The sequence below is a fragment of the Ranitomeya imitator genome, chromosome 1 (assembly GCF_032444005.1).
Source record: "Ranitomeya imitator isolate aRanImi1 chromosome 1, aRanImi1.pri, whole genome shotgun sequence".
In the NCBI taxonomy this organism is placed as follows: domain Eukaryota; kingdom Metazoa; phylum Chordata; class Amphibia; order Anura; family Dendrobatidae; genus Ranitomeya; species Ranitomeya imitator.
Window position 1 is genome coordinate 752,862,222 of NC_091282.1, and position 27,358 is coordinate 752,889,579.

The window sequence follows — 27,358 nt, forward strand, 5'->3', positions numbered from 1 at the left end:
CTGCATTTCAAAAGTCACTACTTCACTTCTGAGCCCCAACGTGTGCCCAAACAGTGGTTTACCCCCACACATGGGGTATCAGAGTACTCAGGAGAAACTGGACAACAACTTTTGGGGTCAAATTTCTCCTGTTACCCTTGGGAAAATAAAAAATTGCAGGCTAAAAGATCATTTTTGAGAAAATATTTTTTTATTTTATTTTCATGGCTCTGCGTTATAAACTTCTGTGAAGCACTTGGGGGTTCAAAGTCCTCACCACACATCTAGATTAGTTCCTTTGGGGGTCTAGTTTCCAAAATGGGGTCATTTGTGGGGGATCTCCAATGTTTAGGCACACAAGGGCTCTCCAAACGCGACATGGTGTCCGCTAATGATTGGAGCTAATTTTCCATTTAAAAAGCCAAATGGCGTGCCTTCCCTTCCGAGCCCTGTCTTGCGCCCAAACAGTGGTTTACCCCCACATATGGGGTATTAGCGTACTCAGGACAAACTGGACAACAACATTTGGGGTCCAATTTCTCCTAATACCCTTGGCAAAATAGGAAATTCCAGGCTAAAAAATCATTTTTGAGGAAAGAAAAGTTATTTTTTATTTTCATGGCTCTGTGTTATTAACTTCTGTGAAGCAGCAGGGGGTTTAAAGTGCTCAATATGCATCTAGATAAGTTCCTTGGGGGTCTAGTTTCCAAAATGGGGTCACTTGTGGGGGAGCTCCAATGTTTAGGCACACAGGGGCTCTCCAAACGTGACATGGTGTCCGCTAAAGAGTGGAGCCAGTTTTTCATTCAAAAAGTCAAATGGCGCTCCTTCCCTTCCAAGCCCTGCCGTGCGCCCAAACAGTGGTTTACCCCTACATATGAGGTATCAGCGTACTCAGGACAAATTGGACAACAACTTTCGTGGTTCAGTTTCTCCTTTTACCATTGTGAAATCAAAAAAAATTGTTGCTAAAAGATAATTTTTGTGACTAAAAAGCTAAATGTTCATTTTTTCCTTCCATGTTGCTTCTGCTGCTGTGAAGCACCTGAAGGGTTAATAAACTTCTTGAATGTGGTTTTGTGCACCTTGAGGGGTGCAGTTTTTAGAATGGTGTCACTTTTGGGTATTTTCAGCCATATAGACCCCTCAAACTGACTTCAAATGTGAGGTGGTCCCTAAAAAAAATGGTTTTGTAAATTTCGTTGTAAAAATGAGATATCGCTGGTCAAATTTTAACCCTTATAACTTCCTAGCAAAAAAAAATTTTGTTTCCAAAATTATGCTGATGTAAAGTATACATGTGGGAAATGTTATTTATTAACTATTTTGTGTCACATAACTCTCTGGTTTAACAGAATAAAAATTCAAATTGTGAAAATTGCGAAATTTTCAAAATTTTCGCCAAATGTCCGTTTTTATCACATATAAACGCATAATTTATTGACCCAAATTTACCACTAACATGAAGCCCAATATGTCACGAAAAAACAATCTCAGAACCGCTAGGATCCGTTGAAGCGTTCCTGAGTTATTACCTCATAAAGGGACACTGGTCAGAATTGCAAAAAACGGCCAGGTCATTAAGGTCAAAATAGGCTGGGTCATGAAGGGGTTAAAAGGCATTATAGAATGCTTTATATCAGGCCTGAAAGGTGGTGGTCGTATCTCATATCAGCCAAACCTGTTGACAGGTTCCCTTTAAATGCCATGATGAGCTATCGGTTCTACTCAATTGTGTCTAGCAGGGCCAGTGGGAGCACATAACGTGTACCGATAATGTCGTCATTTGAGTGCTGCTGCTGGAAAATTCTAGAAAAGAAAAAAAAAATGAAATGCCAGAGATTCCACTTTTTGCTAAAGGATCTCGTATAAAAAAATAAATGAAATACAATTGCGAAGAAAATATCATCTGTACTCCAAATTGGTATTAATAAAAACATCAACTCCTTGTGCAAAAAGCAGCAAGTCTGCATACAGCTCCATGGACGAAAAAAAAAGTGGAAACCAATTTTTTATTCGATAGATAGATAGATAGATAGATAGATAGATAGATAGATATAGATAGATAGATATAGGATAGATAGATAGATAGATAATTGCAAAAAAATGAGAGCAGCACAGAAAAGAAAAACAAAAGTCAGGGTGCAGGGCCCCTCAGGCATGTACCAAACCTTGTCATAGAAGTCCAAAAATCAGAGGCAGCACACCATTCTTGATAAGGTTATGAAGGTGTTCAAATTTAATAGCCCATCATGGCAACGTTTCGGCCCGTGGAGAGCCTTTCTCAAGCAAAGTGACAGTGTACAGACATGGTATTTATGTTATACAACCAATTAAACATACTTAATCTCATTTGTGCAAAAAAGATACAATAAATCTTAAGAGGCTATATATATATATATATATATATATACAGTGGGGCAAAAAAGTATTTAGTCAGTCAGCAATAGTGCAAGTTCCACCACTTAAAAAGATGAGAGGTGTCTGTAATTTACATCATAGGTAGACCTCAACTATGGGAGGCAAACTGAGAAAAAAAAATCCAGAAAATCACATTGTCTGTTTTTTTAACAATTTATTTGCATACTATGGTGGAAAATAAGTATTTGGTCAGAAACAAAATTTCATCTCAATACTTTGTAATATATCCTTTGTTGACAATGACAGAGGTCAAACGTTTTCTGTAAGTCTTCACAAGGTTGCCACACACTGTTGTTGGTATGTTGGCCCATTCCTCCATGCAGATCTCCTCTAGAGCAGTGATGTTTTTGGCTTTTCGCTTGGCACCACGGACTTTCAACTCCCTCCAAAGGTTTTCTATAGGGTTGAGATCTGGAGACTGGCTAGGCCACTCCAGGACCTTGAAATGCTTCTTACGAAGCCACTCCTTTGTTGCCCTGGTGATGTGCTTTGGATCATTGTCATGTTGAAAGACTCAGCCATGTTTCATCTTCAATGCCCTTGCTGATGGAAGGAGGTTTACACTCAAAATCTCACGATACATGGCCCCATTCATTCTTTCATGTACCCGGATCAGTCGTCCTGGCCCCTTTGCAGAGAAACAGCCACAAAAAATGATGTTTCCACCACCATGCTTTACAGTAGGTATGGTGTTTGATGGATGCAACTCCGTATTCTTTTTCCTCCAAACACGACAAGTTGTGTTTCTACCAAACAGTTCCAGTTTGGTTTCCTCAGACCATAGGACATTCTCCCAAAACTCCTCTGGATCATCCAAATGCTCTCTAGCAAACTTCAGACGGGCCCGGACATGTACTGGCTTAAGCAGTGGGACACGTCTGGCACTGCAGGATCTGAGTCCATGGTGGCGTAGTGTGTTACTTATGGTAGGCCTTGTTACATTGGTCCCAGCTCTCTGCAGTTCATTCACTAGGTCCCCCCGCGTGGTTCTGGGATTTTTGCTCACCGTTCTTGTGATCATTCTGACCCCACGGGGTGGGATTTTGCGTGGAGTCCCAGATCGAGGGAGATTATCAGTGGTCTTGTATGTCTTCCATTTTCTAATTATTGCTCCCACTGTTGATTTCTTCACTCCAAGCTGGTTGGCTATTGCAGATTCAGTCTTCCCAGCCTGGTGCAGGGCTACAATTTTGTTTCTGGTGTCCTTTAACAGCTCTTTGGTCTTCACCATAGTGGAGTTTGGAGTCAGACTGTTTGAGGGTGTGCACAGGTGTCTTTTTACACTGATAACAAGTTTAAACAGGTGCCATTACTACAGGTAATGAGTGGAGGAAAGAGGAGACTCTTAAAGAAGAAGTTACAGGTCTGTGAGAGCCAGAAATCTTGATTGTTTGTTTCTGACCAAATACTTATTTTCCACCATAATATGCAAATAAAATGATAAAAAAACAGACAATGTGATTTTCTGGATTTTTTTTTCTCAGTTTGTCTCCCATAGTTGAGGTCTACCTATGATGTAAATTACAGACGCCTCTCATCTTTTTAAGTGGTGGAACTTGCACTATTGCTGACTGACTAAATACTTTTTTGCCCCACTGTATATATATATATATATATATATATATATATATATATATATATATATATATATATATATATAGTGCATACAGTGAACAATATAAGTGCAAGTATAATAAAGTGCAGTACATTGACATATATACATAAAAACAACATGCAATAGCTGTTTCAACTTTAATTGATAATCTACACACAGCTGAATTTCATAAATCATTTCATGGCTCACCCCATTCTGTAATCATGTGTAGACGCCGTGTTCGGCGTCCTGCTGCCTGAACTGCGCATGTCCAAAAGGAAAAAACAAACAAAAATGTGCTACAGGAAATCCCCGTCAGCCTGCACATGCGTGGAAGACAATTTGCAGAGCCAGCACCATGTTGGTTGCTGGAAAGCTCGCACAGAGAACTCACATTGTCAGAGCAAATAACAACCCATATATGGGTAACTAGATGGTGGCCCGATTCTAACGCATCGTGTATTCTAGAATATGCATGTGCACGTAGTATATTGCCCAGTCACGTAGTATATTGCCCAGCCACGTAGTATATTGCCCAGCACAGAGCCACGTAGTATAGAGACTTAAAAAACAAATAAACATATACTCACCTTCCGAAGGCCCGTTGGAAGTCCTGCTATATTCACCATCCGCTGCCTTTCCCGCTCCTCTGGACGCTCCCGGGACCGCGCCATTGCAAGCGTCAGCTTCCGCTCCCAGGGCTGGTGTGAGCAGGACCTATGATGACGTCGCGGTCACATGACCGTGACGTTTCGGCAGGTCCTTGTCGCACACCAGCCCTGGGAGCGGAAGCTGCCGCTTGCAATGGCGCGGTCCAGGGAGCGTCCAGAGGAGCGGGAAAGGCAGCGGATGGTGAATATAGCAGGTTTGTTTTTTATTATTATTATTTTTAACATGACATATTTTTACTATTGATGCTGCATAGGCAGCATCAATAGTAAATAGTTGGGGACACACAGGGTTAATAGCAGCGGTAATGGAGTGCGGTACACCGCGGGCCGTTACCGCTGCCATTAACCCTGTGTGAGCGGTGAGTGGAGGGGATTATGGAGCGGGCGCTGGGCAGTGAGTGCAGGGGAGTAGGGGAGGAACTAATCGGACTGTGCCCGTCGCTGATTGGTCCCGGCAGCCATGACAGGCAGCTGTCGAGACCAATCAGCGAATGAATAACCGTGACAGAAGGACAGACAGACAGACGGAAGTGACCCTTAGACAATTATGTATATAGATGGAGCATAGATTGTAACAGCGCCATCTGCTGGGCAATGGAGTAAATAACCAAAGGAATCAAGTACATTTTTAAAGGAGCATAAACACTCTCGATGCAACTAAATGTGTATATTCCTATTGGATAACTCCCACAGGATAGGTTCAGAACCCAACATTAGAGGAGATGGTCATAGTTAACCCATAATGGAATGTACACCCCCCATTAGCAGGGGCTGGTTATACACCATAAAGGGATCCAAGGGAGACCAGTGCCCTGTGACAGACACAATCGCATCCTAGGTAACCCCAGGGAAACACCAACCAGAGCTCCATAAAAATGTGGGAGAAGAGAACCACCATAAAAGCCCATGGAGTCAACTATTGGAATGCTTTTTTCCAAAAAAAATGTTTTCTTATTTTATTTTTTTCTTCTTGTTTTTTTGTTATTTTGCATAAGAATAAAAATTATATCTGAATGGGGTGCACCGCACTGCCGCGGCGCAGGGAAAATACAGCAGGAGCTGCCGCACAGCGCCGCCGAAACACCGTACCGCCGCAGAGCAAGGAGCCTAGGGACTGCGGCGCCGTTAATAATGCAGAAAAAACGCCCAAAGGAGCGCCAGGTAAATCAGCATCTTTAAAGATGTATTGTGCGCCTTGCCAGGAGCCCCCTGACGGTGCAGGCACCCTAGCTCCATTATCTGCCCAAGATAAGGAGAGGGACCGTCCATAACCCCATCTATCACCGCAGCGGAGCAGAGGTGTAGAAATAGTACAGCCCAGGGTCTCCAGTAACCAGTGTCAGGGTGTATACGGCGGAGGAGGAGCTAACTTTTTTTCACGTTTATTTAGTGTCAGCCTCCTGGGAGCAGAAGCATACACCCACAGTCCTGTGTCCCCCAATGAGGCGAAGGAGAAAGATAGATATGGGATAGATAAGATAGATAGATAGATATGGGATAGATAAGATAGATAGATAGATAGATAGATAGATATGGGATAGATAAGATAGATAGATAGATAGATAGATAGATAGATAGATAGATAGATAGATAGATAGATAGGGGATAGATAAGATAGATAGATATGGGATAGATAAGATAGATAGATATGGGATAGATAAGATAGATAGATATGGGATAGATAAGATAGATAGATATGGGATAGATAAGATAGATAGATGGGATAGATAAGATAGATAGATAAGATAGATAAGATAGATAAGATAGATAAGATAGATAAGATAGATAAGATAGATAAGATAGATAAGATAGATAAGATAGATAAGATAGATAAGATAGATAAGATAGATAAGATAGATAAGATAGATAAGATAGATAAGATAGATAAGATAGATAGATAGATAGATAGATAGATAGATAGATATGGGATAGATAAGATAGATAGATATGGGATAGATAAGATAGATAGATATGGGATAGATAAGATAGATAGATAGATATGGGATAGATAAGATAGATAGATAGATATGGGATAGATAAGATAGATAGATATGGGATAGATAAGATAGATAGATATGGGATAGATAAGATAGATAGATATGGGATAGATAAGATAGATAGATATGGGATAGATAAGATAGATAGATATGGGATAGATAAGATAGATAGATATGGGATAGATAAGATAGATAGATATGGGATAGATAAGATAGATAGATATGGGATAGATAAGATAGATAGATATGGGATAGATAAGATAGATAGATATGGGATAGATAAGATAGATAGATATGGGATAGATAAGATAGATAGATATGGGATAGATAAGATAGATAGATAGATATGGGATAGATAAGATAGATAGATAGATAGATATGGGATAGATAAGATAGATAGATATGGGATAGATAAGATAGATAGATATGGGATAGATAAGATAGATAGATATGGGATAGATAAGATAGATAGATATGGGATAGATAAGATAGATAGATATGGGATAGATAAGATAGATAGATATGGGATAGATAGATAGATAGATATGGGATAGATAAGATAGATAGATAGATATGGGATAGATAAGATAGATAGATAGATATGGGATAGATAGATAGATAGATAGATAGATAGATAGATAGATAGATAGATAGATAGATAGATAGATAGATAGATAGATAGATAGATATGGGATAGATAGATATGGGATAGATAGATATGGGATAGATAAGATAGATAGATAGATAGATAGATAGATAGATAGATAGATATGGGATAGATAGATAGATAGATAGATAGATAGATAGATATGGGATAGATAAGATAGATAGATATGGGATAGATAAGATAGATAGATAGATAGATAGATAGATAGATAGATAGATAGATAGATAGATAGATAGATAGATAGATAGATAGATATGGGATAGATAGATATGGGATAGATAAGATAGATAGATATGGGATAGATAAGAGATAGATAGATAGATAGATAGATAGATAGATAGATAGATAGATAGATAGATAGATAGATAGATATGGGATAGATAGATATGGGATAGATAGATATGGGATAGATAGATAGATAGATAGATAGATAGATAGATAGATAGAAAGATATGGGATAGATAGATATGGGATAGATAGATAGATAGATAGATATGGGATAGATAAGATAGATAGATAGATAGATATGGGATAGATAAGATAGATAGATAGATATGGGATAGATAAGATAGATAGATAGATATGGGATAGATAAGATAGATAGATAGATATGGGATAGATAAGATAGATAGATAGATATGGGATAGATAAGATAGATAGATAGATATGGGATAGATAAGATAGATAGATAGATAGATATGGGATAGATAAGATAGATAGATATGGGATAGATAAGATAGATAGATAGATAGATAGATAGATAGATAGATAGATAGATAGATAGATAGATAGATAGATAGATAGATAGATAGATAGATATGGGATAGATAGATATGGGATAGATAGATATGGGATAGATAGATATGGGATAGATAAGATAGATATGGGATAGATAAGATAGATAGATAGATATGGGATAGATAAGATAGATAGATATGGGATAGATAAGATAGATAGATATGGGATAGATAAGATAGATAGATAGATAGATATGGGATAGATAAGATAGATAGATAGATAGATAGATATGGGATAGATAAGATAGATAGATATGGGATAGATAAGATAGATAGATATGGGATAGATAGATAGATAGATAGATAGATAGATAGATAGATAGATAGATAGATAGATAGATAGATAGATAGATAGATATGGGATAGATAGATATGGGATAAGATAGATAGATAGATAGATAGATATGGGATAGATAGATATGGGATAGATAAGATAGATAGATATGGGATAGATAGATAGATAGATATGGGATAGATAAGATAGATAGATAGATATGGGATAGATAAGATAGATAGATAGATATGGGATAGATAAGATAGATAGATAGATAGATAGATAGATAGATAGATAGATATGGGATAGATAAGATAGATAGATATGGGATAGATAAGATAGATAGATATGGGATAGATAGATAGATAGATAGATAGATAGATAGATAGATAGATAGATAGATAGATATGGGATAGATAGATATGGGATAGATAAGATAGATAGATATGGGATAGATAAGATAGATAGATATGGGATAGATAGATAGATATGGGATAGATAAGATAGATAGATATGGGATAGATAAGATAGATAGATATGGGATAGATAAGATAGATAGATATGGGATAGATAAGATAGATAGATATGGGATAGATAAGATAGATAGATATGGGATAGATAAGATAGATAGATATGGGATAGATAAGATAGATAGATAGATAGATATGGGATAGATAAGATAGATAGATAGATAGATATGGGATAGATAAGATAGATAGATATGGGATAGATAAGATAGATAGATATGGGATAGATAAGATAGATAGATATGGGATAGATAAGATAGATAGATATGGGATAGATAAGATAGATAGATATGGGATAGATAGATAGATAGATATGGGATAGATAAGATAGATAGATAGATATGGGATAGATAAGATAGATAGATAGATATGGGATAGATAGATAGATAGATAGATAGATAGATAGATAGATAGATAGATAGATATGGGATAGATAGATATGGGATAGATAGATATGGGATAGATAAGATAGATAGATAGATAGATAGATAGATAGATAGATATGGGATAGATAGATAGATAGATAGATAGATAGATATGGGATAGATAAGATAGATAGATATGGGATAGATAAGATAGATAGATAGATAGATAGATAGATAGATAGATAGATAGATATGGGATAGATAAGATAGATAGATAGATAGATAGATAGATAGATAGATAGATAGATAGATAGATAGATAGATAGATAGATAGATAGATATGGGATAGATAGATATGGGATAGATAAGATAGATAGATATGGGATAGATAAGAGATAGATAGATAGATAGATAGATAGATAGATAGATAGATAGATAGATAGATAGATAGATAGATAGATAGATATGGGATAGATAAGATAGATAGATAGATAGATATGGGATAGATAAGATAGATAGATAGATAGATATGGGATAGATAAGATAGATAGATATGGGATAGATAAGATAGATAGATAGATAGATAGATAGATAGATAGATAGATAGATAGATAGATAGATAGATAGATAGATAGATAGATAGATAGATAGATAGATAGATAGATATGGGATAGATAGATATGGGATAGATAGATATGGGATAGATAGATATGGGATAGATAAGATAGATATGGGATAGATAAGATAGATAGATAGATATGGGATAGATAAGATAGATAGATATGGGATAGATAAGATAGATAGATATGGGATAGATAAGATAGATAGATAGATAGATATGGGATAGATAAGATAGATAGATAGATAGATATGGGATAGATAAGATAGATAGATATGGGATAGATAAGATAGATAGATATGGGATAGATAGATAGATAGATAGATAGATAGATAGATAGATAGATAGATAGATAGATATGGGATAGATAGATATGGGATAAGATAGATAGATAGATAGATAGATAGATATGGGATAGATAGATATGGGATAGATAGATAGATAGATAGATAGATATGGGATAGATAAGATAGATAGATAGATATGGGATAGATAAGATAGATAGATAGATATGGGATAGATAAGATAGATAGATAGATAGATAGATAGATAGATAGATAGATAGATAGATAGATAGATAGATAGATAGATAGATATGGGATAGATAAGATAGATAGATATGGGATAGATAGATAGATAGATAGATAGATAGATATGGGATAGATAGATATGGGATAGATAAGATAGATAGATATGGGATAGATAAGATAGATAGATATGGGATAGATAAGATAGATAGATATGGGATAGATAGATAGATATGGGATAGATAAGATAGATAGATATGGGATAGATAAGATAGATAGATATGGGATAGATAAGATAGATAGATATGGGATAGATAAGATAGATAGATAGATATGGGATAGATAAGATAGATAGATAGATATGGGATAGATAAGATAGATAGATAGATATGGGATAGATAAGATAGATAGATAGATATGGGATAGATATGGGATAGATATGGGATAGATATGGGATAGATATGGGATAGATATGGGATAGATATGGGATAGATAGATAGATAGATATGGGATAGATAAGATAGATAGATATGGGATAGATAGATAGATTTATAGTTTAGATTCAGAATTTGCTTTCACTACTAAAATCACATTGCCTGGTTATTTCTTTAACAGACACAAAGTCATAAAAACAAAACTCAGAATTGCATTTTTTTCACAGCAGTTGGAATTCTACCCTCACCACGTTTTCAAGCACATTATATGAGAAAACGAAATGCAAACATGTTCTGAAAAAACAATCCAGTTAGGCTTCGTTGACTGAAAACTGAAAGAAAAAAAAAGAAAGAAATTGTAGCTCTTGGAAAAAAAATGAAAATGCAAAAACTAAAATAAAAAAAAAGTCTCCTTGATTATTAACTCCTTCCCACCTATCAAAGGCTGTATATTTCCATCCATATCACGACCTTTTTTTTTTTTTTGCAGGGTGAGTTGCACTTTTGAATAATGCCATATAATGTGCTGGAAGAGCAGGGAATTACGGTGATGGATATTCCTGGGCAGAAGACGTCTAGTGGGCGCCGCATCCTTTCATACAAGTGTATGGGGCCAGACTACCCCAACTAGACGGCTTTTTCCCGAGAGTATTCATATTGCACACATCACCGCCGTTCCCAGCTGAGAACAGGTGAATCCCCACAGACCACATTATAGACTGGACACCCCCTTGAGACTTTCTCGTCTCTGTTTACACCATTAGTTTTTTGCTTGTTTTTTTTTTTTTTTTTACTTTGCAACAGAAAAATACACCACTTTTTTTGGTGCAGTGTGTGGCATGATTAAGTAACGTCCCCTTTCTGACAAGCCACACCTATACGTCAGATGTCTTAAACCGTGTCTCAAACAGATCATCGATATAACGGAAGTCATGAAAGTTGTTTTTTCATCTGACAATTTAACAGGATTTGTTCATAACGAAATTGAAAGCAAGAACTTACGGTCGCTTTCCTTCTACACATATTCCATTGGTCTCTACGGCTTTCACAACCCAGTCCGACAGTGAAATCTTCTTCTGCGATGAAACAAACAGGCAATAAAATTGGTTGGTTTGGAGCCAATTACCAAAAAGACATGAGGATATGTGCACACAGTGTTTTTGCAGAGTTTTTGGCGCAGAAACTGTACATTTTTTGAGGAGTTTGTCAGAAGAATTTGGAGGGTCCCCCCCCCTCCCTCCTCCCTCCTCCCCCAAAAAAAATTCCTCAGTTCAATCAATCAGCAATCTGGCTAACTTAGCTGGTTGCGCTAGTGATCGGCTGCAGCGGTCACATGCTGTAGTCATGATGTCACAGTCGCAGCGATAACAAGAAAGACCCGGTGAGTGTACTAGAGCGGCAGGAGCTATGTAAGGCCACAGCTTTTTTTTTTTTCCCCTCCGTCAATACAGCCATATGAGGCTTGTTTTTGTGGGACGATTTGTAATTTTGAATGGCAGCAATTATTTTACTAACAAATGAAAAAAAAATTCTACCATTGTTTTTATGACATTCTTGGTATGGCACACAGAATGACCTGTTAAAATGATTTCCCAGGCAAGTCTGAAGATGGTGATATAGAATTTTTTAAAAAAATTTTACAGCTAGAAAAACAATTCTGAAATTGTGATCGAAAACGCACAAGCAATGATGTCATTTAAATGCCAGAGACAGACATTGAAAGCGGCATTTAAATGGTTAAAAGTCAGCAATGGGAGCGAGCACCGGCCGCTGCATTAATTATTGCAAGATTTTCAGACTTTGATGCGAAAATATGAGATCTAAATAGGTCAAATTTAAGAAAAAGAGTGGACTTTTTTTATATTTTTGAGAAGCGCTTCTTACCTCCTCTTTCTTTGGCTTGACGACAGGTGGGCTGGTAGCGGCTGGGACAGGTGGGCTGGTAGCGGCTGGGACAGGTGGGCTGGTAGCGGCTGGGACAGGTGGGCTGGTAGCGGCTGGGACTCGTGGCTTCTGTTTGCAGGGAATCTTCACTATCTGTGGGTGACTCATCATCTCACAGAGCTCCTTAAAGTGATCCGCAAACTCTTCATTGAGGTCAGACAGGCTTGAGAAACTCTCTGCAGTTTTCTTGGGAGTTGGGGTTCTCGGGTCTTTGGGGTCTTTACTCTTTTCTTTAGACATTTCGTCGTCTCCTTCGCTCCCCAATTCCCGCTTGATGTCATCGGTGTTTGATAAGGAGCCATTAGCTATGTCTTCATCACAGATTATTGCAGGCAAGTCCTCGTATTCCCGCTCTAAAAACCAAGAAATAGTAACTGGTTATACGAGACCCCTCTACAGAATATACACTAGCCAAAAGGTGGGAGACCGGCAGAAGAATTTCTAAGGGAATGGGGCTTAGAGATCGTTTGTCCTATAGTGCTTAGAGGGGTGGGGAGAGGCTTCTGCTGCAGCAGGCTGTCTTACCATGAGGAGAGGGGCATGGCTGTGCTCCTGAGACACACAGATGATTTCTTCCTCAGTTTTAATTGTAATATGAAACAAAATTGGATCAAAGGTAAGAGATAAATGGAGGGAGTGCGGAGATATATTACATTTGTGTACTTTCTGCGTTTAGTATTCATTAAAGATGACCCACCACGGGCCATTCTTTTTTACCTGGTGTAAGTGCCGCTGTTCTACTGAATCAGTAGTAGTTTTTATTTTGCTTCTGCGCCTCTCCTTTCCTGAGATATGGGCCTATCTTTCCTATATAAAAGATTTTTTTTGTCAACTGGGCGCGGTCTTGAATACTTTTGCGATTACGCTCACTTCACCAAGACAACTAGATTTACATAGAGGGAAGAAGAAACCCTATCTCAGGAACGGAGAGGAATGGGAACAAAAGAAAATCAATGCCGGACTCCGGAGAACAGCAGCATTCACACCAGGTAAAAAATGGACATATTTATAGCAAGTAACAGATCCCCTTAAAAGGAGCGGTCCATTAAGACAAACAAAAAACTTATGCATACTAAGACATGATATCTCATGCTGATCACCGAGGGTTCAAAAGCTTGGGACCCCCACAATTCCTTGGCACGAAAGGGTCATGGCTCTAGATAAGCTGTGCAGTTCCTTCTCTCTATCCAGAGCAGCGCTCCTGGTCATTTACTACCCAACAAAGCTGTATTTCATCGGACCTGACAATGTATTTCCTGATGTGACCACCTTCCACCTCCCGCCATTAAATTTGCAATGTACGGTCCTCATATTTGGCATCCTCCTTTATGTCACATCTGCTATGGAGTGGAAATCTTACCAAAGTCTGAAGAACTCGTTTCATCATCTTCTTGCAGAACATCATGCTTCATCTTCTGTTTACATCCTAAAGGACCAGAATGTAACAAACATCAACTGGGAAACCTCACATATACAGTAGATCAGCTATTAAGCTAAACAGGATTCAGACGTGCCCCTGATGGAGCAAAGGGATACAAAAGTATGAAACTTGGGCACCTTTCAGATAGCGTGACCTTTCAGACTGGCACAGGAACGCACGGCAAAGTGCAGTGAGAATTGCTCCTCGCTCTAGACGACTCCGTACATCTCGAAAGTACAGATAAAAAAAACTGTAATACTTCATTTGTCCTATAGTGGCGCTGCAGGGGAACTGAATTTGTTTCTGGTTTTGCTCACTGATCGGAGCTGATCGATAGGTTAAAGCAGAAGCAGCAGCCTTGTATCATTAGACCTTTTTAACAAAAGAGGATTTAAAAAAAAAAAAAAAAAACACTCAATCCCATTTATTTTTTAATCTAATGATGGATATATTATGCAAAAATATAAAAACTAAAGTAAAAAATAGAAATTTGCAAATACAAATGCAGATTGTAAGACACACCGTGACCGGATTCTACAACGCAACCCAAATTTTGAGGAGAAAAATAGGGGAGAACCCCCCCCCCCCCCCCCCTTTTTTTTTTTTTCATAAAATGGTGGTGCTTCTTATAATCCATGCGTCTTTTTGCTTACCGAGGGTGGTGCCTGAACAGTCACAGCGGCGCACGGCGGTGGAACGGGGAGAGGTGAATATCGCATGTGCCAGGGTCCTGACCCAGCGGCGACTCCGGTACCTGGCCCCCATAGTGCGTAAGTGTCCCCACCTGCTCAGGACACCGGCACCTGGCCAGGTGAGTATGTGATTTTTTTTTTATTATTATTTTTTTTTTTAATTGCAACAGCAGCATACGGGTATATTATTCTATGAAGCATCTTATGGGGCCATCAATAGTGATGAGCAAATATACTCGTTACTCGAGATTTCCCAAGCACACTCGGGTGTCCTCCAAGTATTTTTTAGTGCGAGTGTCCTCCAAGTATTTTTTAGTGCTCGGAGATTTAGATTTCTTCACCGCAGCTGAATTATTTACATCTGATAGCCAGCATAAGTACATGTGGGGGTTGCCTGGTTGCTAGGGAATCCCCACATGTAATCAAGCTGGCTAGTAGCTGTAAATCATCCAGCTGCGGTGAAAAAAACTAAATCTCCGAGCACTAAAAAATACTCGGGAGGACACCTGAGCGTGCTCGGGAAATCTCGAGTAACGAGTATATTCGCTCATCACTAGCCATCAACCTTTATGGAGCAGCATATGCGGCATATTATTCTAAGGAGCATCTTATGGGGCCATCAACCTTTATAGAGCAGCATACAGGGCATATTATTCTATGGAGTATCTTATGGGGCCATCAACCTTTATGGAGCAGCATATGGGGCATATTATTCTATGGAGCAACTTATGGGGCCATCATCAACCTTTGTGCAGCATTATATGAAACATATTTTTTGTATGGAGCATCTTATGGGGCCCATCATGAACTGTATGGAGCATTATATGGGGTTCCTGATTCAATATGGATATTCAAAAACATTTAACCTACTGATGTCTCAATTAATTTAACTTTTATTGGTACCCATTTTTATTTAGAAATTTACCAGTAGCTGCTGCACCCTAGGCTTATACAAGAGTCAATAGGTTTTCCCAGTTTTTAGTGGCAAAATTAGGGGGTCGGCTTATACTCTAGTATATACGGTAAGTGCGGGGGGCAGGGCTTTCACAAAATTTCGGCAAAGCCCCTGCACCACCAAACACCCGCAGCGGCACACATGCGGAAAAAAAACCCTCATCACAACCTGCGGCCTGCAGCAACGCTCTACTCTGGCCTCCTCCAGCAGCGCCCCGGGACCCTGCTCCACTGCGGCCGGTAAGCTATATCCACATTATCAGACGCACCCCCATTTTCCCCCCAAATTTGGGGGGGGGGGGAAAAAGTGTGTCTTATAATCTCAAAAATACAGTAATCACAGACAAAACTAACAAACAGCAGAGTACATTTTTTAGGGCAGACTAAAGAAAACACTTCCGTCCAGCCCAGGAGTGGCTGGAGAACGGCACAAGAATTTAAAGAGATTTTCCTATTTCCGAAAACCCTTTCTGCAAGGCTTCAGTTTATCTGCAGCACGGACGTAACAACGCTGCAGCTAATCGGTTATCTCAATGGCTCTGCCTGGGTAGATGGAACAAGCTGCTCAAAGACGCTGAGCTTAATGATTGGCTGCAGCACTGTAGACGCAGAGAGCAGCAGTGGAAACTCCGTGTTGTACCCAGGGAGGACGAGTAAGGCATAGTTTATTTTATTTAAACAAAACTGCATAATAAACCTTAATAGACGAAATGGACAAGGGGGTGTTTTCCAATTTTATCTCTTCAGATGGAAAAAGTGGCTAAAATTACTTCTCATGAGCAATAGACATATTAGAAAAGAACAAGTTCTAAGAAATAACTTCCAAATATAGACAACCTCAAAAAGCCCAAACCTCTAAAGTAATCTTGTAAACACTCTTGGAACATGAGGTGCAGCTTGATTTCCCCAACCATTGCTGCCTTACACAACAGACCTGAGTAGGCCATGATAGTTTCTTTTATGCATAGTAGTAAATTGTAGGTTTACCTTTGATCAACTCATTGGATTTTGCACCTGGAATATTGGCCTCACGTTTCTTTTTAATGGCAGTACTTTCCGTCGGCTCCTCAAAGAAATAAATTGGATTGAAAGCTTCTAGGACTCTTCTTGAACTTCGAACACTGGATGTGCTGATATTGGAAAGTTCTTGGCCATTTCTTCGAGGCAACCCTGCCCTTGTTCGATGACGCTCATGATATGCCTTGAGGGCATCAACTTTTACAAAGTCGGGCAATTCCTCATCCTCCGGGATAACGGTAGCCTGATCGTCTGTTGTAAGGACCTTTCGTCTTACGAGGGCCCTCTGTTTCATTGCCAGCTCCTTCAGTTCTGTAACTGGAGTCATTCTATCTTGTGGAATCAGGTGCACAGGAATAAACAACGGAGGTTGAATGGAAGAATGAAACGACCCTGGCAGATTTTTCTTTAAAAACATCCCTTTTGCGTTATTTTATACTTTTTAAGGGTCTTGTTGAATGTGGGAATTTTCATTATTAAAGTCTTCATTGCAAGGCAGGTGTCAGTACTCCATGTTACCTACGAGAAGAGAAAGGGAAAAAAAAAAAAACACCTAAATGACAACATAAGGCCGGTTTCATATTTGCGCTTGTGTCCGGAGCGTTTCTTCCGCAATTATCCGCATGTGTTGTGTATTCCTTTATTTAACATTAGAGATGCATGTGTCTGCGATCGGTTGCGTTTTGCCGCGTTTGATGATGCATGCGTCGTTTCGCCGTCTGCGGTTTGGCGCAGTAAACGGTACATGTAGTAATTTTAGAGGCGTCAATTTGCTGCCTAGAAACGTATGCGGTTGTTAGCGGATGGAATGCGGCAAAAAAACGCATTGCTGTCTATGTGAACGCATGCGGCCGCAAGCACATGCGTTTGCTTACGTCTGAACGCATGCGTTGCACCAAAGGAAAACATGTCTAGACACTGATTAGCCACCCCCCACATACAAAGTGATAAAGGGAGGGAGTGAACAATTGCAGGTCACTACTCAACAGACAGAGAACCAGACCAGAAAGAGAAAAGCACCTTGGAGGAAACAAGACTGAACAATGTGAGTATATCCTAGCCAATGCCATTATTTTCTATTTTCTGTCTCTACATGTCCTAATTTCTGCCATCTCTGTCATTTCTGCATGCATCAGAATGTCATCATCTTCTGATGAGGAGCAACGTCCTGGGCCTTCTGAAGCCGAACATGTCAGTGAAGTGAGTACTCAGCTCCTCAGATTGGTAAGTATTCACTGTCACATCTACACATGTGACAATTTTTTTTTCCTTTTTTAGAGCACTTCTTCCACTGCGGCAGAGGGTGAGCAGGAGCAGCGGGGTCACGGTCGGGTGTCAAGGCGGCAGCGTGTAAGTATACCTGGCTGACTGTTTACTGTATTCCTCACTTTAGTATTCTTGATCTTCCTTTCTTTACATTTTTCTTCTGGACTTCTTTATCTTGACTTTCATTATTCATGCCATTTCTCAGCCTCTGTTTTCTTTCTTTTTCTTATGTTAAAGAGAACCTGTCACCCCGAAAATCGCGGGTGAGGTAAGCCCACAGGCATCAGGGGCTTATCTACAGCATTCTGTAATGCTGTAGATAAGCCCCCGATGTAACCTGAAAGAGGAGAAAAAGACGTTAGATTATACTCACCCAGGGGCGGTCCCGCTGCTGGTCTGGTCGGATGGATGTCTCTGGTCCGCTGCGGCGCCTCCCATCTTCATTCCAAGACGTCCTCTTCTAATCTTCAGCCACGGCTCCGGCGCAGGCGTACTTTGTCTGCCCTGTTGAAAGCAGAGCAAAGTACTGCAGTGCGCAGGCGCCGGGCCTCTCTGACCTTTCCGGCGCCTGCGCACTGCAGTACTTTGTTCTGCCCTCAACAGGGCAGACAAAGTACACCTGCGCCGGAGCCGTGGCTGAAGATCAGAAGAGGACGTCTTGGAATGAAGATGGGAGGCGCCGCAGCAGACCAGAGACGCCCATCCGACCGGACCAGCAGCAGGACCGCCCCTGGGTGAGTATAATCTAACGTCTTTTTCTCCTCTTTCAGGTAACATCGGGGGCTTATCTACAGCATTACAGAATGCTGTAGATAAGCCCCTGATGCCGGTGGGCTTACCTCACCCGCGATTTTCGGGGTGACAAGTTCCCTTTAATGTATACAACATTAATGTCTTTATTTTTTAGGTTCCAGAACAGGATGAGGACCTCATTAACAAAGATATCCTCATCTCCCTGGTCCATGAGCGAGTCCCGTTGTGGGACACCCGGGTTCCCCAGCATTCGGACAACGTGACGATCCGGCGGCTATGGAATGAGGTGGCCAAAGCATTCACCAAGCATTTTATTTTCCACCGTGAATACTGTGGAGAAGGTGTTTAATACAGGTCCTTCTCAAAAAATTAGCATATAGTGTTAAATTTCATTATTTACCATAATGTAATGATTACAATTAAACTTTCATATATTATAGATTCATTATCCACCAACTGAAATTTGTCAGGTCTTTTATTGTTTTAATACTGATGATTTTGGCATACAACTCCTGATAACCCAAAAAACCTGTCTCAATAAATTAGCATATTTCACCCATCCAATCAAATAAAAGTGTTTTTTAATAACAAACAAAAAAACCAACAAATAATAATGTTCAGTTATGCACTCAATACTTGGCCGGGAATCCTTTGGCAGAAATGACTGCTTCAATGCGGCGTGGCATGGAGGCAATCAGCCTGTGACACTGCTGAGATGTTATGGAGGCCCAGGATGCTTCAATAGCGGCCTTAAGCTCATCCAGAGTGTTGGGTCTTGCGTCTCTCAACTTTCTCTTCACAATATCCCACAGATTCTCTATGGGGTTCAGGTCAGGAGAGTTGGCAGGCCAATTGAGCACAATAATACCATGGTCAGTAAACCATTTACCAGTGGATTTGGCACTGTGAGCAGGTGCCAGGTCGTGCTGAAAAATGAAATCTTCATCTCCATAAAGCATTTCAGCCGATGGAAGCATGAAGTGCTCCAAAATCTCCTGATAGCTAGCTGCATTGACCCTGCCCTTGATGAAACACAGTGGACCAACACCAGCAGCTGACATGGCACCCCACACCATCACTGACTGTGGGTACTTGACACTGGACTTCAGGCATTTTGGCATTTCCTTCTCCCCAGTCTTCCTCCAGACTCTGGCACCTTGATTTCCGAATGACATGCAAAATTTGCTTTCATCAGAAAAAAGTACTTGGGACCACTTAGCAACAGTCCAGTGCTGCTTCTCTGTAGCTCAAAAGTGGCTTTACCTGGGGAATGCGGCACCTGTAGCCCATTTCCTGCACACGCCTGTGCACGGTGGCTCTGGATGTTTCCACACCAGACTCAGTCCACTGCTTCCTCAGGTTCCCCAAGGTCTGGAATCGGTCCTTCTCCACAATCTTCCTCAGGGTCCGGTCTCTTCTTCTCGTTGTACAGCGTTTTCTGCCACATTGTTTCCTTCCAACAGACTTACCATTGAGGTGCCTTGATACAGCACTCTGGGAACAGCCTATTTGTTGAGAAATTTCTTTCTGGGTCTTACCCTCTTGCTTGAGGGTGTCAATGATGGCCTTCTTGACATCTGTCAGGTCGCTAGTCTTACCCATGATGGGGGTTTTGAGTAATGAACCACGCAGGGAGTTTATAAAAGCCTCAGGTATCTTTTGCATGTGTTTAGAGTTAATTAGTTGATTCAGAAGATTAGGGTAATAGGTCGTTTAGAGAACCTTTTCTTGATATGCTAATTTATTGAGACAGGTTTTTTGGGTTATCAGGAGTTGTATGCCAAAATCATCAGTATTAAAACAATAAAAGACCTGACAAATTTCAGTTGGTGGATAATGAATCTATAATATATGAAAGTTTAATTGTAATCATTACATTATGGTAAATAATGAAATTTAACACTATATGCTAATTTTTTGAGAAGGACCTGTATATTAGCTTTTTCCTCGTCATCTACAACCATTCTTTCCTCATTTTTTTTTTTATAGTTTTTTACAGCTTCAAGTGCCATCCTGCTTTAGTAGTTTAAGGGTATGTGCACACGTTGCGGATTTTGATGAGTTTCCGCAGCGTTTTTGGAGGCACGGAATTGCCTCAAATCCGCAGTGCCTTGTGCACACTGTTAATCAATGGGAAATACAAAAACGCTGTGCACATGCTGCAGAAAAAAACGCACGGAATTGCAGTATTTTAGTTTTCGCAGCATATCAATTCTATTTGCGGATCTGCCGCGTTTCTGCACCCATTGATTCCATTGACAGTCAAATCCGCAGCAAAACCGCAGATGTAAAAAAGATCTGTGTTTTTGCTGCGGATGAAACTCTGCAGATCAGGAGGAGGGAGTGTGTGTGCGTGCCGGTGTCTGCGTGAATCTGTGTCTGTGTGCTGGTCTGTGTGTGCGTGTCTCCCTGTGTGTGTGCGCATGTCTGTGTGTGTGGGTCTGTGTGTATGTCTGCGTGTGTCCCTGTTTGCGTGTGTCCCTGTGTGTGCGCGGGTCTGTGTAAGCAGCCATTGTCTAATGGGATTACTGCTCCCATCCGGCAATGAATGCTCACAGTGAAATCATTGCCGATGATGAGAAAGCAGTCACATCAGACAATGGCAGTGTTCATGGTAACAAACTACTTAGAGCGCAAAAATCACATACCGTATATACCCAAGTATAAGCCTAGGGTGGAAAATGCAGCAGCTACCGGTAAATGTCAAAAATAAAAATAGGTACCAATAAAAGTAAAATTAATTGAGACATCAGTAGGTTAAGTGTTTTTGAATATCCATATTGATTCAGGAGCCCTATATAATGCTACATACAGTTCATGATGGGCCCCATATAATGCTCCATACAAAATACGCCCCATATAATGCTCCATACAGTTTATGATGGGCCCCATAAGATGCTCCATATTAAAATATGCCCCATATAATGCTCCACTAATGTTGATTATGACCCCATAAGATGCTCCATAGACACGTTTGCCCCATACACTGCTGCACAAATGCTGATTATGGCCCTATTAGATGCTCCATAGAGACATTTGCCCCATACAATGCTGCAGAAATGCTGATTATGACCCCATAAGATGCTCCATAGAGACATTTGCCCCATACAATGCTGCACAAATGCTGATTATGGCCCCCATAAGATGCTCCATAGAGACATTTGCCCCATACAATGCTGCAGAAATGCTGATTATGACCCCATAAGATGCTCCATACAGACATTTGCCCCATATAATGCTGCACAAATGCTGATTATGGCCCCATAAGATGCTCCATAGAGATTTGCCCCATCCATACAATGCTGCACAAATGTTGATTATGGCCCCATAAGATGCTCCATAGACACATTTGCCCCATATAATGCTCCACAAATGCTGATTATGGCCCCATAAGATGCTCCATAGACACATTTGCCCCATATAATGCTCCACAAATGCTGATTATGGCCCCATAAGATGCTCCATAGACACATTTGCCCCATATAATGCTCCACAAATGCTGATTATGGCCCCATAAGATGCTCCATAGACACATTTGCCCCATATAATGCTCCACAAATGCTGATTATGGCCCCATAAGATGCTCCATAGACACATTTGCCCCATATAATGCTCCACAAATGCGGATTATGGCCCCATAAGATGCTACATAGAGATATTTGCCCCAAATGCTGTTGCTGCGATTAAAAAAAAAAAAATCACATACTCACCTCTCGTCGCTCAGGCCCCCTGCACTTGCTATATTCACCTTTCCCGTTCCAACGCTGAGCGCTGCTGTGTCTTCTGCGTCCTCTGCACTGACTGTTCAGGCAGAGGACGGCGCGAACACTAATCGAGTCATCTCGCCCTCTGACCTGAGCATCACTGCAGAGAATGCGGAACACGGAGCGGCGCCGACGGTGGAACATGGGACAGGTGAATACGCCCCAGTTATACTCACCTGCTCCTAGCGCGATCCCTGGTTCTACGGGCGCTGACAGATTCTTCCTGTATTGAGCGGTCACATGGTACTGTCGGGGTCGTCACGACAATACCCTTCATCCACCAGTCATTCCAAATCAGATTAGGAGCATGTTGGTACCGGATAAGAATGAGTCAGACACAATGCTGGTTCAAACTCATTGCACGCTCGTGTGTAACGTCACAGCAACTGAACTGTTTATTTCATATACATAACATTATATAGTCCATTGGGGGAAGGTGTGCAGAGGGCGGGGTTAGGCGGGGTTTAAGCAATGTATCTAGTATTCAGTCCCTCTGATTGCCTATGACATCATCTGATGAATCTTCCTTTGTCCACATCTTGTTAAGTTTCCATTTCTCCAGAAACGATACTTTAGCTTCAGAAACGAAAGTAGATTCTTGGCAAGAACGAAAACTAAGGCAAAAGTGAACACTGGCAGCCATCTTAAATACAATTACACATGCATTAGCAAGCGAAAGGAAAAACTTATTGTTTCACAGCATAAGAATATATAAAAGTACAAAAGTGTATAAAGACATATATTTTTACCTTGACAGTACCGCTCATTACAGTAATGAATATGCGGCTCCACCCCTATGGGAGTGGAGTCGGGTCCATATTCATTACTGTAATGCGCTGTACCATGTGACCGCTCAATACAGAAAGAACCTGTCAGCGCCCAGAGAACCAGGGACCTGCAGGGTCCGTGCCAGGAGCAGGTGAGTATTATTAGACAGCTGCCGCTCCCCCTCCCCTGCCGACCCCTGGGAATGACTCGAGTATAAGCCGTGAGGGGCAATTTCAGCCTAAAAAAATGGGCTGAAAATCTCGGCTTATACTCGAGTATATACGGTACAATTAGTAGTAAAAAATATAAATCTTTAATCAGAGACAGACCATATATATATCAATTACATATAGCTATATCACTACAGAGATGTTTGAATCCGGTGAAGGGTGCACCAAAACAAGTGTCACCCCACAATCACAATCATATAGAACCAGAGTATTAACCAATCTATCAATGTAAAGTGACAGTGCATACCTTATTAATCCACAATTTTAGTAAAAATAAGAGATTCATAAAGTAAAGTACTGAAAATAGCACAGTTACAACAAGGTCAGTGACCAATAACATTTAAATAAGTACCAATGGTAGTGAAGCAAACCAATTAAGTACAATTAATGCAACATGGATGTGGAATGACATTAACCCAACATAGGTATGATAGTCTGAAAAAAAGCAAAAAGAGTAATTGTACTTGTCCAATGCAGCGCCTCCTATCTTCATACGATGACGTTCTCTTTTCTTGCCGCGGCTCCGGCAATGGCGTACTTTGCCCTGTTGAGGGCAGAGAAAAGTACTGCAGTGCGCAGGAAAGGTCAGAGAGGCCCGGCACCTGCGCACTGCAGTACTTTACTCTGCCCTCAACAGGGCAAAGTACGCCTGTGCCGGAGCCGTGGCAAGAAGACAAGAAGGGAACGTCATTGTATTAAGATACGAGACGCTGCACCGGACCGCGACACCCACCGGACCCGGAAAGCACCGGGACCGCCCCTGGGTGAGTATAATCTAACCTTTATTTCTCATCTTTCAGGTTACATCGGGGGCTTATCTACAGCATTACAGAATGCTGTAGATAAGCCCCTGATGCCTGTGGGCTTACCTCACCCGCGATTTTCGGGGTGACAGGTTCCCTTTAATTAAACTGACATGACTTGATTTGGAAAGGTGCAAACCTGTCTATATAAGACCTCACAGCTCACAGTGCATGTCAGACCAAATGAGAATCATGAGGTCAAAGGAACTGGCCAAGGAGCTCAGAGACAGAATTGTGGCAAGGCACTGATCTGGCCAAGGTTACAACAGAATTTCTGCAGTTCTCAAGGTTCTTAACCGCACAGTGGCCTCCATAATCCTTAAATGGAATAAGTTTGGGACCACCAGAAGTCTTCCTAGACCTGGCTGCCCAGCCAAACTGAGCAATAGTGGGAGAAGAGCCTTGGAGATAGAGGTAAAGAAGAACCCCAAGTTCACTGTTGCTAAGCTCCAGAGATGCAGTAGGGAGATGGGAGAAAGTTCCACAAAGTCAACTATCACTGCAGCCCTCCACCAGTCGGGCCTTTATAGCAGAGTGGCCCAACGGAAACCTCTCCTCAGTGCAAGACATATGAAAGCCTGCATAGTTTGCTAAAAATCACATGAAGGACTCCCAGACTATGAGAAATAAGATTCTCTGGTCTGATGAGACGAAGATAGACCTTTTTTGGTGATAATTCTAAGCGGTATGTGTGGAGAAAACCAGGCACTGCTCATCACCTGTCCAATACAATCCCAAAAGTGAAACATGGTGGTGGCAGCATCATGCTTATGGGGGTGTTTTTGAGCTGTAGGGACAGGACTGGTAGCCATTGAAAGAAAAGTGAATGTGGCCAAGTACAGAAATTTCCTGGATGAAAACCTCTACCAGAGTGCTCTGGACCTCAGACTTGGCCAAAGGTTCACCTTCCAACAAGACAATGACCCTAAGCCCACAGCTAAATTAACAAAGGAGTGGATTCAGAACAACTCTGACCATTCTTGACTGGCCCAGCCAGTGCCCTGACCTAAGCCCAATTGAGCATCTCTGGAGAGATCTGAAAAATGGCTGTCCACCAACGTTCACCATTCAACCTGACGGAACTGGAGAGGATCTGTAAGGAAGAATGGCAGAGGATCCCCAAATCCAGGTGTGAAAAACTTGTTGCATCATTCCCAAGAAGACTCATGGCTGTACTAGCTCAAAAGGGTGCTTCTACTCAATACTGAGCAAAGGGGCTGAATACTTATGTCCATGTGATATTTCTGTTGTGCTTTTTTATTAAATTTGCAAACATTACTACATTTCAGTTTTTTTTTCAGTCAAGATGGGGTGCAGAGTGTACATTAATAAGAAAAAAAATTAACTTTTTTGAATTTACCAAATGACTGAAATGGAAAAAAAGAGTGAAAAATGTAAAGGGGTCTGAATACTTTCCATACCCACTGTATGTCTCAAATTCAATTTAAAAAAAAGATGTACAAACACACAACACCCAATGTGATGAAAGGGTCAAAAATTTATCAAATATGGGGTAAGACCTTCAACTATAAAATTCCTCATATGCTACCTTAATAAAAATATAAAATGGGACAACAGAGAAGCTGGAACAAAATGTAAAAGGAACAACAGTAGTAAGTATTTAACCCCTTAGTCACCGAGCCAATTTTGACCTTAATGACCAGGCCAAATTTTCCAATTCTGACCACTGTAACTTTACATAGTAGTAACTCTGGAATGCTTCAATGGATTCCACTGATTCGGAGAATGTTTTTCTGTGACATTGTACTTCACAATATTGGTGACATTTCTTTGATATGACTTGTGTTTATTTGTGAAAAAACAACAACACAATTTTGGTGAAAATTTAGCAAGTGTCAAACTTTTAATTCTTATGCCCTTAAATCACAGAGATATGTCACACAAAATAGTTAATACATAACATTTCCCACATGTCTATTTTACATCAGCACAATTTTGGAAACTACCTTATTTTCCGGCGTATAAGACGACCCCCCAACTTTTCCATTTAAAATATAGAGATTGGGATATACTTGATGTATAAGTCGGGGGTCATCTTATACGGCATGTGCTGAGCGGTCCCGATGATGAGGTGCCTCACTGGGCAGGTGTAAGTGAATCAAGCCCGCCCTTATATTCTATTACCTCTGCCGACACCTGCACAGGTGGGCAAGTGATGCTCTGCCGACACCTGCACAGGTGGGCAAGTGATGCTCTGCCGACACCTGCACAGGTGGGCAAGTGATGCTCTGCCGACACCTGCACAGGTGGGCAAGTGATGCTCTGCCGACACCTGCACAGGTGGGCAAGTGATGCTCTGCCGACACCTGCACAGGTGGGCAAGTGATGCTCTGCCGACACCTGCACAGGTGGGCAAGTGATGCTCTGCCGACACCTGCACAGGTGGGCAAGTGATGCTCTGCCGACACCTGCACAGGTGGGCAAGTGATGCTCTGCCGACACCTGCACAGGTGGGCAAGTGATGCTCTGCCGACACCTGCACAGGGGGGCAAGTGATGCTCTGCCGACACCTGCACAGGCGGGCAAGTGATGCTCTGCCGACACCTGCACAGGCGGGCAAGTGATGCTCTGCCGACACCTGCACAGGCGGGCAAGTGATGCTCTGCCGACACCTGCACAGGCGGGCAAGTGATGCTCTGCCGACACCTGCACAGGCGGGCAAGTGATGCTCTGCCGACACCTGCACAGGCGGGCAAGTGATGCTCTGCCGACACCTGCACAGGCGGGCAAGTGATGCTCTGCAGACACCTGCACAGGCGGGCAAGTGATGCTCTGCAGATACCTGCACAGGCGGGCAAGTGATGCTCTGCAGATACCTGCACAGGCGGGTAAGTGATGCTCTGCAGATACCTGC

General features: G+C 41.0%; 1 protein-coding gene across 2 annotated transcripts in view; it reads right to left on the bottom strand.

Annotated features, from left to right (window-relative positions):
• Positions 1-27,358, bottom strand: part of MIS18BP1 (MIS18 binding protein 1) — a 197,536-nt gene that overhangs the window by 130,221 nt on the left and 39,957 nt on the right. The window contains exons 2-5 of one of the 2 annotated variants that reach the window (XM_069734973.1): positions 16,870-17,418; positions 14,177-14,242; positions 12,757-13,169; positions 11,875-11,948 (exon numbers count right to left, since the gene is read on the bottom strand). In XM_069734973.1, coding sequence (XP_069591074.1) covers positions 11,875-11,948; positions 12,757-13,169; positions 14,177-14,242; positions 16,870-17,317 — 1,001 coding nt within the window. In that variant the 5' untranslated portion in view covers positions 17,318-17,418. The remainder of the gene's footprint in view (positions 1-11,874; positions 11,949-12,756; positions 13,170-14,176; positions 14,243-16,869; positions 17,419-27,358) is intronic. The other variant, XM_069734982.1, reaches the window with a different exon arrangement.